General features: G+C 43.5%; 1 protein-coding gene across 1 annotated transcript in view; it reads left to right on the plus strand.

Annotated features, from left to right (window-relative positions):
• HHAT (hedgehog acyltransferase) overlaps window positions 1–16,417 on the plus strand; it is a 161,914-nt gene that overhangs the window by 2,308 nt on the left and 143,189 nt on the right. Inside the window, exons 4-7 of the mRNA XM_037405739.1 lie at window positions 1,512–1,625; window positions 2,223–2,417; window positions 3,675–3,887; window positions 7,389–7,560. Coding sequence (XP_037261636.1) covers window positions 1,512–1,625; window positions 2,223–2,417; window positions 3,675–3,887; window positions 7,389–7,560 — 694 coding nt within the window. The remainder of the gene's footprint in view (window positions 1–1,511; window positions 1,626–2,222; window positions 2,418–3,674; window positions 3,888–7,388; window positions 7,561–16,417) is intronic.

The raw sequence follows: 16,417 nt of genomic DNA on the forward strand, positions 1-16,417 counted from the left end.
AGTGTGTCTATATCTAATAATCATAACCAAAGTTTTGTTTTTCTTGATCCCTAGCTTAAGTGTTATATCCTTTACCTCCTTCATTACATCATTTATTAATCTTTTGTTTTACTGTTTGGCCTTAAAAGCTGTGATCACCCTTGACATTTCCTGCAGCCTTTTTCCACTCTTGCCTGTCCTGAGGTGGTTTGGTTAGTGCTTAACATCAGACAACACATGTTTTTCTCTTGGTTGGCCTGTAGTCCAGCATGGAGCAGAACAGATTTTTTGAGGCATAAGGACTTAAAGAAACATGGCTGGTATTAAAAAACTAACAAGAAAACTAGTACTCCTCTATCTTAAACCAAAAAAACCAACCAACGCCCCCACCTTGCTTGCTTTTGATGTCACATCCTTTGAAGTGCAACTAATGCATCTAATACTGAGGATGATTTACACAAGGCCAGGAATGTGTGTCTGTGGAAGTATTTTGGTGGTTAGGCCCACCATCACAGCTAAGGGACTCTTGACATGTTTTCAAGAAAGCCATAAAGCGCTTGTGGACATGAACTTTTAGTGGGGCTCTGTATGGGACACAAGGCTACCAGCTGATCTCAAATAATTTAAATTAAAAGCCATGTCACAAGTATTTCCAGCACACCTGACTTCATCTGATCTCATCTAGGCTTTGTTGAAACAGGGAGTGAAACTTCTCTTCCTTTTCATCCAGGCCCTTTGTATTCCAAGGCAAAGTGGAGTTGCTGTTCGTATCCCTCATGAGAGGTGAGGGACATGCACAAGGAAGGCAGTGCTCTGCCTCTGTTACCTTTCTTAAAAGCTTTTTCTTGAAATGCTGACATAAGTTGAAAAAAGAAATTCCTGGCTAAACCTTGCATGGGTTAAGTTCTGTCCTAAATTTGGTTTTTTGTTTTTTATTTTTTCCTTTCTAAAGGAAAAAAAAATCCTAAAATCAAAAGGAACAGGGTAAACAGAGGTATGAATCTGTTGGGTCTGAAGACATGGTCAGGAACAGTAGTAGCAGATTAATTTGTTTCACTGAGGAGCTTCCTGACAGGGAACCAAAGCAAGGATGTGTTTGTCTGGGGAACCCTGAGAAGTGGGACCCTTGTTCCAGGCTGCATCTCTGTGTAGTGACCAGCTGTTCCCCGTGTCCCAGGGAGGAGGGGGTGTGTGTGTGCCTCCCTACCTGCTTTGTGACTAGAAAACCCTCCCTAGTGTTTGTGAGGGAAGGCAGTTATTGCTGCTCAGTCACGTTTAGCACCAGTGTGGGGTTTAGGAGTCATGATGTGATCTAAAGCTCTTCTGAATTTCACACCATTGGAAATCAAAATGGTGCTGTCTGAGTTCACAGCTGTAAGTGATCTGACTGGATTGCTGAAATTATATTCCTCATATGCAGAGTTCTGTGGTGTTGGGTAACAGACCTAGTGTGTTAGAGATGTTTTCTTGTTCCATAAGAACATGCTTTTATGGCCAGATACACATAGTGACCAATTCTCTTGATGCCTCAGGACCCCATGGACTTTGAGTGGAGCTACTGGATTGAATGGGGAAGGGAACGTATACTGTGGCTTCTGGCTGGTCACCTGCTGGTATCACAAGTGTCCAGGCTCTTGGTGGAGAAGGTATGGATGGATTTTCTTCACAGATGGGAGTTTCTGTGGGTTTCTCTTTACTCTGGGTATGGGAAACTTGGCATGGAGCTGATTCTGTGGGGTGAGTTGTGTGAGTGGGTCTGTAACTGTGCACATGTGAGAGCAAGTAGGTCAGCTGCCTTAGTGTTTGGAGACTTCAGCCTCTGTCTAATCCATGAAATCCTGTGCTTTGTTTTGAACCATTAACCAGTGTCATTTGACCTGTACACAAAAGATGGTGTAGTTGTTCCTTTCCAAGATTGAAGTGATGACTGCTTGGGTTTTGCCACAACTGCATGATTGTGGGAAATGACTGGTATGTGCCATCACACCTGCTAGTTTGGGGAAGGGAAGGAGGAAGTTTTGTTCTCCCCCAAATCAGGGAGGCTCTGGATTTCACACGTGCTGCTACAGAAACACCTTCCCTTCTGTCTTTATGGATACAGTTGGGTTTCCCTGGATTGCTTCATATGTGTTCTTAACCTTGTTGACTGCAACTGTAGACCCTAAGTGGGACAGCACAGCTGTTAAGTGCTTTTTTTTCTTTAGAAATTATCAAACTAAAAATTGTTTTTCTCTTTCTAACAGTATAAACCATGGTGCTTGATGGTTTATGGAATGGCTGCCTGCTGGTTGTTACTGGGAATAAAGGGCTTTATCGTCATCTTGTTACATGCAACTATTTCATTTGCTGTGGCTCAGTTTCAGCTGTCACTCTTGACATGGCTGTGCTCCCTTATCCTGCTATCCACTTTACGCATACCAGCTGTGGAAGAAGCCAAGGTAATGTGAGCAGAACTAATTAAGCATCAAATTAATCAGGGTGGTGGTTGTCCATTATGACAGCTCTCTTTGTCAGACTACTATCCTTTCAGTTGATGTAAGCAGGGGCTGGCTTGGAAAACCTTAGACAGTAATTCTGCAGTGACTCATGCTGCAGCTTCTCCAGTTAGAAAAAGTCATATTTATCAATCATGCTGGCCAGTGCATTGAGTTGAAATGTGCCTTAATGTATAAGTGATATGCAGTAAAGCTGGAGTATTATTCTAGAAAACATATCTTGTTTTTTGGAGCTGTAATTGTACCAACTTAAGGTGCTGATTCCTGGGTTCATATCCAGGAGTTGCTTAGTCAAGCCTGACAGTACCTTACTAGTGTCTGCGGATGCCTGCATGGAAAGGGGGGGACTGTTTCTCCAATGCTTTGATTTGTGCCAAACAAGTTGCTCACAACTGATTGGTGCAAGCTCAGGTTTTCTAATGGCTTTTGCTGGGCAATACAGATTTTAGAGAAACTGCTGCTCAGCTGTTAGGAAATGTCCTTGCTGAATTTACTAGGACTAAAGGGGAAAACTGGGCATATGTTTTAAGGCTTGTTGTCCTGATGTTCAGGGGGAGGGGAGATGAACAGGTAGGGTCTGCATGGGATATAGACAGGTTTGTGCCTTCCTGAGTGGAGGAAAGGGCCCGCTGCAATACAAATGTAACCAGCCGAACTCTTTGCTGATGCTTGCAAATTTTTTGTGATGTGTTTTTTGTTGGAAATGGGTATGACAGTGAGTGTCAAACTTGATAAAGGCTTAGTAACATCTTTCCACCCTTGAGCTTTCTCAGGAGTGGTGATTCTTTTCAGATCTGAACTGTAGCCTTGGCTTCAGCCCTAGCAGTCCCTCAGCTGTCAGTAGTGTTGCTAGCTGGTTTAGATATTGTAGTATTATACCAAATCTGAGGGAGATAATGGCATTGCTGTAAGAAAAGCTCTCCTGCTGTCATAGTTCTTTACCTAATATGTTTCTGAAATCAAGCTGTTGTCTCTTTATGCTGGTTGCAGGAGCTCTGGAGGTCCTTTCTCCATCAACAGCCAGTGCTTGTTGTTCGTGTGTTAAGTAGTGCTGTTCATTTCAGATGCTCATTCCAGCTGCTTTTTAGTTGTTTCCTGCTGCTGGTGACCCTGAAAGTTAGGATCTGAGTGGGCATTACTGTCCAGTCATATGGAAAACAGCATTGCACCATGGTGATCTGGCTTTGTTTTGTCTTGCAGAGAAAGTGGTATGACACAGAAAATGAGTATTATCTGCTGCTTTTCACTGTGTCTGTCCGCTGCCTCTTCTGCACTAGCTTCAGCCTGGAGTACTGCTGGCATGGACCTGCCCAGAAGTCATCCCACTCGTTCCTGTGGATGCTGGCATACGTGTTTTATTATCCCATGTTCCACAATGGACCCCTTATGAATTTTGATGAATTCAGTAAGCAGGTAACTTTTTTAAGGTTGTGCAGTTACAGATTTTTCAGTGCATCTGTGCCTCAGGTGATTTGGGTGAAGAACTATTGAAGGGTGGGGATCTTTCAGCTGTCAAATCTAGGCACAGGCCCTGTACTTTGAGCAATAGATTTAAGTATGATAAGTTGATTTTTTTTTCTTCATCTTGAGGTATTTTAATACCAATCATGAGAACATGTCAGGTACATGATTTCATCCAGTTTTCCTTGAGATGCTCTTTTAATGGTGTTTCATAGTGTAGCTTACAGATAAGCCTGAGTTTCTGCTTATTTTCTAGTTACCTACTTGACAAAAACTGGTACTGATGAACACCTTCTGTTTGAAAGCCTCCTAATGTGAGTCTCTATCAATTGTCCTTCTCTCTGAGTGTTGACGTACACTGTGTGTGAGCAGGAAGGCTGTAGTTAGAAATCAGTCTCTGGTATTTGTGCTTGTATGCCAGCCATGGCATAATACTGAACTCGCGTAAGGTTGGTAGCTAACATTGAGAATATATTTAGTCAAAGTCAGTTTTTAGTGCTTGGGTGGAGATGGGTTGATTAGACTCCAGTGTCAGAGAGGGTGGAAAGAAAGCAAAATAGTTCTTGAAGGCTGAATGATTAGTCTCCTTTATCAGACTCTGATCTGTTTCCTCCTTGAATAAATATTTTTCCCTTGATGAAGTACATTAGGGGGAAAAACCTACAGAAAAGGAGTTTTCATTCATGCATGTTTTGACTTTAGTAAAAGCATCTGTAGCTGATTCTATAATATTTTTCTTCCTTGCTAGTGATTTGAAGGACTTCAATTTTTACTTATTCTCCTTGGAGATTAAGAATTATTTGGGTTTCTAAAGCTATCTTCTGCATAATTTGGAAAATATCAAATGATACAGGGATGTGAAGACTGGACAATTTTGAGCGTAGCATTGGGAACTTGACAATGTCCTGAGTATCAACTTTAAGACAAATCTTCCTTCCCAAATTCTTCTGCTTCACAGGATGGGGTTTTTTTTGTCTGGTATCAGATTCATCCCTTCAACCAAGGAACCAATGACACATTACATTTGAAGAATGTTTATAATGTTAGTGTGCAGCTGGTGAACTGGGTTTTTGTTTGTTTTTCTTTCCTCCATCAGGCAGAACAAAGTAACATTTTCAGCTGCAGCTGGCTATTAAACAGATTTCAGAGTCACAGAAAGCTGCTGGGTTGTATTGGGAATTCCTGAAGGCTCTAGTTTCCCCTCACATTGGTGTGAAAACAGCTGATGGTTTACTTGGAACACTTTCATTCAGACTTCAGCAAGCTGAGCAGCTTCTTTGATGTGGAAGACCTGCCTACCTTACTGAATGTTTTTCGTGGTGCCTTGCAGGCTGCTTTTCAAGCCTGCTTCTACATGTCAGGGAAAACCCCCATGTTTCCATGCTTAATTTTCCTTATTTTCTTGCACACTTGAGCAAGAGGTGAAATTACACCCATGATGTCTGTAGTTAACATTGCTTTATCTCAGTGGATGAGTGGACATTTCAAACCATGAAAATGCTTGGCATTGCTTGCTTCTCTTTATATTTGGAAATTTCTGTTGAAACCACAGCTAATAAACTGGGCTTTATGAAAGGGAAAACTGAGATTCTGGTGGACACCTGAGTGACAAGTCCTATGATCGTTTGTCTTCAGTAACTTTGGAAGATGCAAAGCTGAATGTTATCCTGGGCTGGGTGTTGTAGGAAAAATCTCCATAGATGTGCATAGAAACTGAGGTAACTTATGTTTTTCACTGTTTATTTCTTTGTAGCTTCTGAAGTGTGTTAAGTTCCACCTATGTTCTTGTATCCCTGGCAGGGGGAGAGTTTTTCTTTCATGGAATGTTTCAGAAGGCCTGTAAGACTCCAAGCTGAGAGAAGCTTGGGAATAGCTGGTAGGAAAAATTGGTGGTGGGGGGATCTTGCATTGAAACTAAGGTCATCTAATGTGGCTCAGCAAAGACATGTGGCAAGACCACCTGTGTTCTTGGTGTGAGGAGAAAAAGGAAGACCGAGAATGGTATACCTGTATCTGCAGTAGTTTCTCAAACGCACGGACCTGTTTGTTTAAAGCCATAAGGAAGATGGAATGAACTCAACAACCTTAACATGTTTCTTGTTGGTGTTGCTGAAGGCCATTGTCAGAGCTCTTACCTGAGCAGAGGCTACCGCCTTGACAAGCGAGGTTGGAGAAGGGTTTAAAAATCTGCAGTACCTATCAGTTGATTCAATGTGCACAATACAGAGAGCATGTTTATTGCTGCTATAAAAGACCACCTCCAGAACCCCTTCACTGAAGCTGAGACTGAGACAATGGCTCCTGCTGAGCACACTGGAAAGCAGAAATTCTGGAGATGGAGACAAACTGTTGTATGGCCTAAAGAGCATAATACCTGTGCTGGTAGTTGGCATCCTTTCCAGGCGAAAATGAGACTGACACTTCATCAATGGTCTTGTTGAATTTCTGAATTGAAGCGGGGCATAGCGGGTTCTAGTCATGAGTTTGAAGGTCTGTTGTGCAAATTCCTGTGATTAAATGGTAGTCTCTGAGCTTTCATATAGCTGGTACAAATTAATCTCCAAAATGGGTGTCCTTCTTCATTTGTGAGTAGGTGGAGATAACTGCATGTTAGCTGTACTGTGTGCTTGCAATTATGAGGGGGTTTTGTCCATGCAGATGGGTTGGTTCTTTACCTTGTATATGCGTTTTTCAGTGGCCATTTGGATACTGAAGAAGGGAATGCTGCACATACACAGATGTACAAAACACGACTAAATTTTTAGGCAATCCTGTGTTTCTGTTACTTGATCATATTCTCTTTTACTACAGAAAGAAGGTAAAATTACAGCATACCAGTGTGTTTACTATAGTTACCAGCGTAAAAGTTTGGGGCATCTTGAGAAGCCTGTCAGCTGAAAACCTTGTTTTATCTGGTATTTTACTTGCACTTAACTGCCATTTGCTCAGCATGTCAGGTAGGTCTTGCTGACCTTGGCAAAGCTACAGGAGAAAAATTAAGAACTGTCCTCAAATAATCAATCACATGCAGCTGGTAGAAGTTGAAGAAATTTTAAGAGCAAGCAGTTGTTTCTGTGTTTGGTAGAGTTGCTGACTGGAAAACCTTCATAGTTCTTTAAATTTCTTTATATCTAGAGCTTGATCAAGTTACAGCAATTAAGTGTCTCATGCCTGGATTCTGTTCAGGTTAACACTTGGCCTTTTCTACAGTGGTTTGGTCCAGTGTATGGTCACATCTGGTCTCTCGTTGATTTCTGCAGCTTACTGAGATTAAGAATGGAGAAACCAGTCTCCCTCAAGAGTCTGTCAGGAATTTCCAAAAGATGTGGTCAAATGGTCCCCTTAATAATAGTAATGAATAGTAAATGCAACCTAAAAAAAGTTCTCAGGATGAATTTTTTGAGTAAACCAGTCATTTATGTGGAATGTAACCTTTTTAAATTTCTTCTTTAGATGAAGAGACAAGAAGCCTTCAGTTTGAAGACCAATCTCATCATCTTAATCGTGGGCATAATTCGTATTTTATTTTGGTGGTGCCTGGCTGAATTGATGATTCATCTCATGTATATCCATGCTCTCTACAGCAGTGCTCCACCTTTAGAAGCTGCATCCTACTGGGCCTTGGGTGAGTATAGGAACAGCAGCCTTCTCCCCCCCACTTCAAGAACCCCAGTCTACTACTTTTATGTCCATCTGTAGACACTTCTGAGGCATAAGTTACGGCCAGTCACTGTCAGAACGGTGGTCTACAGACTCTTAATATGACACATAGATCCTCCAAGCAGGTTACAGTTGAACTTACTGAGCTGCTTCCTAAATTAAAAAATATTCTGTATTTTTTCCAATCTAAAGTGTGTCTAAACTTTCATCTAAAATTGTCCCCCCACCCAAGCCACAGAAGTGGAGACTTAAAACAAAAATTGTTTAGTGTAGGGATGGAGGAGGGGAGATGTTAAGAAATAGTGTTTATTCATCTCCTGCATTTGATGTTTCTAGTTTGTATTCATGTTGAAAAGTAAATTAACAATACTTATGAAAAGACCAGAGGGAAGGACTTGCAAACAAGGTGGCCTGAAAGTAGCAGTCAATGTCTTAGCCCTGTTTTCTTGCTTGACTTCTTCTTCTGCCCCCTCCCAGCCCCCTGCTATTGCATTAAAATGACCATTTGGGAGGAGGGGGTCGGGGGTGGAAAATGAGCACTGATGCATGTAGCATAAAACAGCAAGAGCTTTGGGTGCTGGTATATAGGTAGATAAAGGCTAACCTGTAAGCAACTGGCCAGTGTGGTTGGTTTGATTTGCCCCTCAGCGCTGTCCTGCTATGTGAATCACCCAGTAGGAAGAATGAAAGCAGAGAAACCCCAGGCCATAAAACTGGGTTCTTAAAAAACCGTGAGTGCTGAATTGAAAGTGGTGTCTTTTACTGTACCATCAAGTAACAGGAATGTGGTCCTGTCAAGCAATGACCAGTGTGTGTGTGTTGCAGGACGCTCCTATATAGGACTCTGGTCAGCAGAGGGCAATGTGTGCACTCTGTCTCTGTATGTATATATATGCATATACATATATACACACTTAATATGTATTTCAATTTATAATTTTATATATAAATAAAGAGCAAGAGGTTTGCCTCCATGGTTCATTCTACCACTTCTCACTCAGTCATGGCTTAAAAAGAGGATTTTTAGTTTTTATCTCCTGTTCTAAATGCTAGTTCATTGATGAATTAAATCTGTTAGCTCCTGATATGTGTGTGTTTGACAAAAAGCTGGCCAGTGGATAAGGCAGGCAAGGCTACAGAAGTAGGGATGAAATATTTGGGCTTTGGTGTTAGTGGCAGATTCCTCCCTCCCTTCAATACTACTGATGCTGATTTTAAAAAAGAGGGGAAAACAAGTTGCTTCCACAGAAAGCTGAGTAGACTATGTGCTTGATGAAATAAAGAGTTCTATCTTAAGAATTAAAATACATTTTGAACAGAGGATTAGAAAAGGCTAAAATGCCTTAAAGCAACAGGTGATGAAAGCCAGTGTTAAAGCAAGTTTGGACTGTAAAGCTGCCTGATTAAAATATGATCATTTGAATTAAGTCCCCTGTGGAGATCCTGCTTTTGAGAAGTGTGTTCAAAGTGTAAACCTACTCTATTGAGCTTTGTCTTTGCAGTAATGAAAGCAGGTTTATAAAATATACTGCAAATGAGACTGAGGCAGAAGTCTTTCACTACAATGTTTTCTCTGCAGGCTTTATCACCATGGTTATGTAGGTCTCCTTAGACTCAGACCAGTGGCAGGCCACTGTTGTGACTTACTTTAGGCAGCCATTGATAGATGAGTAAGGGTACTGGTAATATTTTTCTGTTGATCCTTATGGGTCTTACTGTGCTTCTACACCAGTTACTGTACACAGCCAAACACTCCCCTCATTGCATATTCTGTGCCATTAAAACCAGTTACATCAGATAACTGAGTCTTGGGACCAAGGAAGCAGCTTGTTGTTGACTTGGGAGGATTAACCACGTGGTATATTAGCTGTTCTGCACTGCTGGATTTTTTTGTTAGTTTTGTTTCCTATTTAACTGCAGCAGCTTTAGAGCAGCATGAAGCATCTACTTACACTGTGGTGCCTGGCTGCCTCAATAGCCTGGTGAATTTAGGGGAAAGGCTGTGAGGCTATCTTGCAATCAGCTCTAACTAGGGAGATTATAAGTACTGCTCTGTTTTTCTTCTGGGATATCTTTGAATGGTGGGTAATAAATGCCAGCAGTGCAGCAGGTAAGGACAACAGTGTTGAGATTTTGCTCTTGGGACCTTAAGGGCAATGATAATGGTCAGTCTACACCTCAGAAGTGTGAAGCTATGCTGTGTTCTGCATCACTTCACGTGGTGTTCCTGTGAGGTGAGACAGCAAAGAAATAATAAAAAAACCACTAACCCCAAAACAAACCCTGACTTTGAGTTGCAGTGCTTGTTTAAAAATGCCAGTGTACAGCATTAGTATTTCTACTTCCATGGCCATAAATGACAAAGCTATCTAAAGTAACACTACTGAGTACACACAGGTATAAAATAAAGAAAAGATAGTACCTGGGAGAATGTGTTACTCAGCAGTAAGAGAAGTATTTTCCCTTGTCTGGAAGCAGTTAGGCAAATACGGTTCTAGAACCAGCAATATACAAAATGGTGCATGTATTGTTTTGGTGCCTGTGTGTTTAACTAACAAAGTTGCAAGGTGCCTTCAGTATTCCTGTTTGTGCATTAGCTACTATTAGTACTTTCTGTGAATTGTATGGTTTTTCAAACTTTTAAAATTTTTAAACTTCTGTCGTTTTGCAACTCAGTGAAAGGTCTTTTTATGTCAAATGTCACCTTATCTTCTCCATGCCCTTTACAAGCTAGTACCTGCATTACTGTAACAGCACTCAACTTACGTTATCTCATTCCTCCCATTTCACTTCCAAATGCCTAGTTGTGTGTGTTCTGCTCTTCTCAATGTGAACATGTCAAAATCAGCACAGTTTTTCCCTTTCTAGAGGAAGCCATTTTCTGTCCCAGGTACCAGTGACAGGCAACTTGGGAGGAGTATTAGGGGCATGGTTGGAACATGCAGGGATGCAATGAGGAAGGCCAAGGTCTATTTGGAATTAAATCTGGCAAGGGAGGTCAAGGAGAACAAGAAGGGCTTCTTCAAGTACATAGCAGGAAAAGGGCGACTAGGGAAAACGTGGGCCCACTGCTGGATGAGGTGAGTGCCCTGGTGGCAAAGGACACCGAGAGGGAGGAGTTCCTAAATGCTGCCTTTGCTTCAGTCGTCACCACCAAGGCCAGCCCTCTGGCTTCCCAAATCCTGGAGGCAAGAGAGGAAGTCTGGAGAAAGGAAGACTTTCCCCTGGTCAAGGAGGACCATGTTAGAGATCACTTTAGCAGACTTAACACCCACAAATCCATGGGCCCTGATGGGCTGCACCCGTGAGTGATGAGGGAGCTGGCAGATGTTATTCCTAGGCCTCTGTCCATCATCTTTGAAGGGCCACGGAGGACAGGAGTGGTGCCTGAGGACTGGAGGAAAGCCAGTGTCACCCCAGCCTTCAAAAAGGGTGAGAAGGACCCAGAAAGCTACAGGCCATTCAGCCTCATCTCCATCCCCGGAAAGGTGGTGGAACAGCTCATCCTGGAGGTCATCTCGAAGCACATGGAGGAAAAGAAGGTTGTCAGGAGTAGTCAACATGGATTCACCAAGGGGAAATCATGCCTGACCAATCTGACAGCCTTCTATGATGGAACAGCTGGCTGGGTAGACCGGAGAGAGCAGTGAATGTTGTCTACCCTGACCTCAGCAGGGCTTTTGCCACTGTCTCCTGTAATAGCCTCATGGGTGCGCTCAGGCAGTGTGGGTCAGGTGAGTGGACGGTGAGGTGGATTGAGAAGTGGCTGAATGGCAGAGCTCAGAGGACTGTGACCAGCGGCACAGAGGCTGCCTGGGGGCCTGTAGCTCGTGCTGTTCCCCAGGGGTGAGTGCTGGGTCCGGTCCTGTTCAACTCGCTCATCAGTGCCCTGGATGGAGGGACAGAGCGTACCCTCAGCGGGTTTGCTGGCGATACGGAGCTGGGAGGAGCGGCTGATACACCAGAGGCTGCGCTGCCATTCAGAGGGACCTGGGCAGGCTGGAGAGGTGGGCAGAGAGGAACCTGATGGAGTTCAATAAAGGCACTGTAAGGTCCTGCACCTGGCGAGGAACAGCCCCTGCACCGGTACAGGCGAGGGCTTGACCTGCTGGAAGGCAGCTCTGCAGAGAAGGACCTGGGGGTTCTGGTGGGCAGCAAGTTGCCCGCGGGCCGGCAGTGTGCCCTGTGGCCAAGAAGGCCAATGGGATCCTGGGGTGCTTTGGGAGGAGCGTGGGCAGCAGGTCGAGGGAGGTGATCCTGCCCTCTGCTCTGCTCTGATGAGGCAGCATGTGGAGTGCTGTGTGCAGTGCCGGGCTCCCCAGTTCAAGAGAGACAGGGAGCTACTGGAGAGGGTGCAGTGGAAGGCTACGAAGGTGATGAATGGGCTGGAGCATCTCGCTGGTGAGGAAAGGCTGAGAGAGCTGGACCTGTTTAGCCTGGAGAAGAGAAGACTGGGAAGGGATCTTACCAATTCATAGAGATACCTTAGGGGTGAGTGTCAAGAGGACGGGGCCAGGCTTTTTTCAGTGGTGCCCAGCAACAGGTCAAGGGGCAGTGGGCGCAAGCTGCAACACAGGAAGTTCCATTTGAATGTGGGGAAGAACAGCTGGGTTTTTTTGAGTGCACAGGCTGCCCAGAGAGGCTGTGGAGTTGCCTTCTCTGGAGGTATTCAAATCCTGCCTGCACATGATCCTCTGCAATGTGTTACAGTGGGTTGGAGTAGGTGATCTCCAGAGGTTCCTTCCAGCCCTGACTATTCTGTGATAACCCAGCTGGGCTGTGTGTTTCTTGTGCTGTGTTACTGTAGTGCCTTAAAGGCTCAGAGGGCGTTGTAGCCTTGTTTCACCCTTTGCTTGTTGAATAGCCTGCAGTTTGCATTGGCTGTGTAATCTGTGTAGATAAAGCCTGTGTGTTGAATAAACTATGATGTGGCACGTGCTTTCCTGTGTTGTTATACTATGGATGGAAGAACTGCTGTAACTGAAGTATTTAAGCTATCTCTTTAATTGCTGTTATATGCAGGTTTTATGTAACTGGCAGGGCAGCTTTCAGGGTTGTTAACTGGGTGATAAGAGTACTGGGCATTGTGAGCAGAAGACCAAAGACATTGTGTGTATAATTCATATAAAAGTAAAACCTTCAGTTCTCTCCTGGTCACTCCTATTTTCCTGTTACTACTCTCCCTGCATTTCTTAACTTGTGCCTGGCGGCTGCCAGTGGAGGCAGCTTACATGCCTACAGTGAGCTATGGAAGTACATAGTCAACCTCCTCAGGGCGAACAGGTCCCATCCTCTGTGCACCCAACCCCTTAATGAGCAGGAGTGTCTTGTTGCACTATGGCTCCTGAATTTTTTTGGGGTTTAAATGAAAAATGGTTGGAGCCCAAGCTGAAGGGCTTCTGAAGAAGTGTAGCTTCTTAAAACTCTTCTTCATATTATTTAGAAGAACTTCTCTAGTAAAAAAGAAAATGGACATTCATTATTTAAGCTCTTCAGCTAGATGGCATAAAAATCTTGTTGTTTAATTTAGGTTTTTTCCATGTTGAAGATTTTTAGTTTGTTTTCTGTCTGTGATATGAGAAAGAGCTGATTGTATCCATGTCTTCCATGGACTAAATACAGATCCATAATATTTTTCTTTTGTATCCCCTCCTCACTACTACAGTCTCCACATGCCACATAAATGTCAGTTTCTTCTCACATGTATTTCTCCTCACTAGTTTCCTTTGGCATTCTGCATGTACTTTATTAAACTTGCATGCTTAAATTGCTGCAAGCAGTGTCACTGGAGACCAAATCCCATATGTATTAACAAAAAGCTGCATCGTATGCCTCTGAAAAAGTGTAATTTCATGCTGAGTATGCAGTTGTATTCAGTTTCCTCACTGGCCTGTGTTTTGTGCAAGTATAACCTCCAAGAAGAAATGTTGATCTCTGTGCCCAAGAGTACTGAGGGAGCTACTGGAGGAGCTCACCAAGCCACTCCATTGTTTTATCAGCAGCCCTCGCTCACTGGGGAGGTCTCAGAAGACTGGGGGTACCCAGTGTGATGCACATCTACAAAAAGGGCAGGACGGAGGATCCAGGGAACTACAGGCCTGTCAGCCTGATCTTGGTGCTGGGGAAGGTTATGGAGCAGATCACCCAAGTGCCATCACAGGGCACGTGCAGCACAGTCAGGAGATTAGGCCCAGCCAGCCTGGGCTTGTGAAAGGCAGGTCCTGCTTGACAAACCTGTCTCTGATAAACATCCGATAAGATGGCCTGCTGTTGTAGCACACAAAAACTAGTAGGCTGCAACAAGGCTTTTACTGTCTACTGTCTGTGCTGTTTCTCCTTCCTCCAGAGGTCAGGCCACACTGCTCCTCCTCCATCCTCAGTGCTATTTAACTACTTGGTGGGAACGAGCTACAGCTGCACATCGTCCTTGTCAATCAACCCACTGCCTTCGAGGCAAGGTCACAGCTGCATGTTATCAATGCTAATCAACCCACTGCCTCCATTCCTCTACAGCCCGCCTAGTGGATGGGGGAAAGGCTGTGGATATTGTCTTACCTGGACCTTAGTAAAGCCTTTGACACTCTCCCACGGCATCTGCTGGAGAAACTGGCTGCTCATGGCTTGAATGGGTGAACTCTTCACTTGGGTTACAAGCTGGCTAGACACCCGTGCCCAAAGAGTGGTGGTGAATGGAGTTACGTCTGGCTGGTGTCTGGTCACAAGTGGTGTTCCCTAGGGCTCAGTACTGGGGTCAGTCCTGTTTAATGTCTTTATCGAGGATCTGAACAAGGGGATTGAGTGCACCCTTAGTAAGTGTGCAGGTGACGCCAGGCTGGGGGGGAGTGTTGATCTGCTTGAGTGTGGAAGGGCTCTGCAGGGGGGGGTCTGGGCAGGCTGGACTGATGGGACAAGGCCAGTTGTAGGAGGCTCAACAAGGCTCAGTACTGGGTCCTGCCCGTGGGTCACAACAACCCCACGCAGTGCTGAAGGCCTGGGGAAGAGTGGCTGGAAAGTGCCTGGTGGGGAAGGGCCTGGGGTGCTGGTTGAAGGCTGGCTGGACATGAGCCAGCAGTGTGCCCAGGTGGCCAAGGCGGCCAACAGCATCCTGGTTTGTATCAGAAATACTGTGGCCAGCAGGACCAGGGCGGTGACCGTCCCCCTGTACTCAGCACTGGTGAGGCTGCACCTCGAATCCTGTGTTCAGTTTTGGGCCACTCACTTCAAGAGGGACGTTGAGGTGCTGGAGTGTGTCTAGAGAAGGGCAGCGAAGCTTCAGTCAGTTCTGAACTAAGGAGGTCATAGTAGATCGAGTACTGGGGCTCTTGTCAGGGAGGAGTGTCCTGCTGTGAAGAAAATACTGTAGCTGTGTGTAAAGCTTGTCAATAATCTTACTTTTACTGATTAATGGAGCTGGAAACTCTTGATGCCTCTTACGATTGCTGGCGTTATTGCTGAGATACATCTGTAGCCTGTCTGCTCCAGTGTGGAGCCATATTCTTTCATGGAGATCTTAATTTGAGGGAATCCCTGCATATTTTTTTTTTTCTGTAGAAGAGGCACACAAAAAATAAAGAGAAAGGGTACATGAACTCCTAAAGCCTGATGTTTGTGACTTGGCCCCAAATTCTGAGCTATTTTAAATGTCTGTTTCCTATTAGGCTTGTGCCATGTGTCAGTAACCCTTTTGAAATATGACTGCATATTTATCTCTGATATGTGTTTTCTAATTGAACCTGCCCTGGTAACTTCACAGAAACAAGCATCTACAATTAATGCCATAGGGTCAGTGTAGCTGCAGAAAGGGTAAATTTGTGCTGTTGTGCTCCTAATAAAATTGCCTGCAAAGTTACAATTCTTGACTATGAGTTTTGGTGATGGTTTATGGACAGAAAAATGCTAAGTGTGGTTTCTAATACCTGGATCCAAATCTTTTGTCATTTACTTATGAAAATGTTCTATTTAACTTCTATCAAAAAATATCAGGCAGATTTTTGAGACTATGAAAAATACAAGAAAATCTGAATATTCTAATTTCTAATTATCCTTGAAACAAAGCTTTATGAAACTTCAGAAATGCAGTTTTGCAGTAAATTTAAGGAAGGAAAATATTTGAAGGTCTATAAATGCATTTTTAAAGCATAGGGAAACTTGGAGTGTTTAATAAATTGAAAATACCAATTTCTATGTAAGTTAATTTAATCTGGGACTTCAAACAGCTTGACTGTTGAAGTGCTTGGGTTTAAGATTGTGTTTTTACTTCAACTTTGCATTTTTTTATCCCTTAACACGTTTCAGTTTTAAAAACTGTAACTTTAACAGAATCCTTTGAATTAATTTATTTTGGGGGAAAGATAGCATTTATGCAATACTTTTTTGCTTAGGTGCATTTTTAATATACACTTGATACAGCTTGTTTCCAATTTAAAATAGTGCTTGTGTGTGAGTTCTTTTTAAGCTATAAGTTGAAAATTACAGAACAAATTATGTGATATTGCTAATGAATTTTAAAAAATTATCTTTGATCTTAAATTTCTTTTTTATTTCATGTTTTAAATCAGGTGAAGCAGTGTGCTTCTGGCTGCTTTGTGCTAAATGGAGCAAATGCAAAGCAGCTGGAATGTCTCAGGTATGCAAGAAGGTTTAAAGCTTGTGCTGTTGCTAATGCAGCCCAGCTGTTGTGTGGCTGTGAATCTTGCCCTTAATTTTCCATGTGTGGCCAGAACTCTGACACAGCTGGCATGAGTTGAAGACTAATGAGAACTTGATCTACGTGTTTTGCTAGGGACCTTCACATTGCTGGTATTGTGAGTCTGAGAGTTGCC

Source organism: Falco rusticolus, chromosome 12 (genome assembly GCF_015220075.1).
Source record: "Falco rusticolus isolate bFalRus1 chromosome 12, bFalRus1.pri, whole genome shotgun sequence".
Taxonomy (NCBI): Eukaryota; Metazoa; Chordata; class Aves; order Falconiformes; family Falconidae; genus Falco; species Falco rusticolus.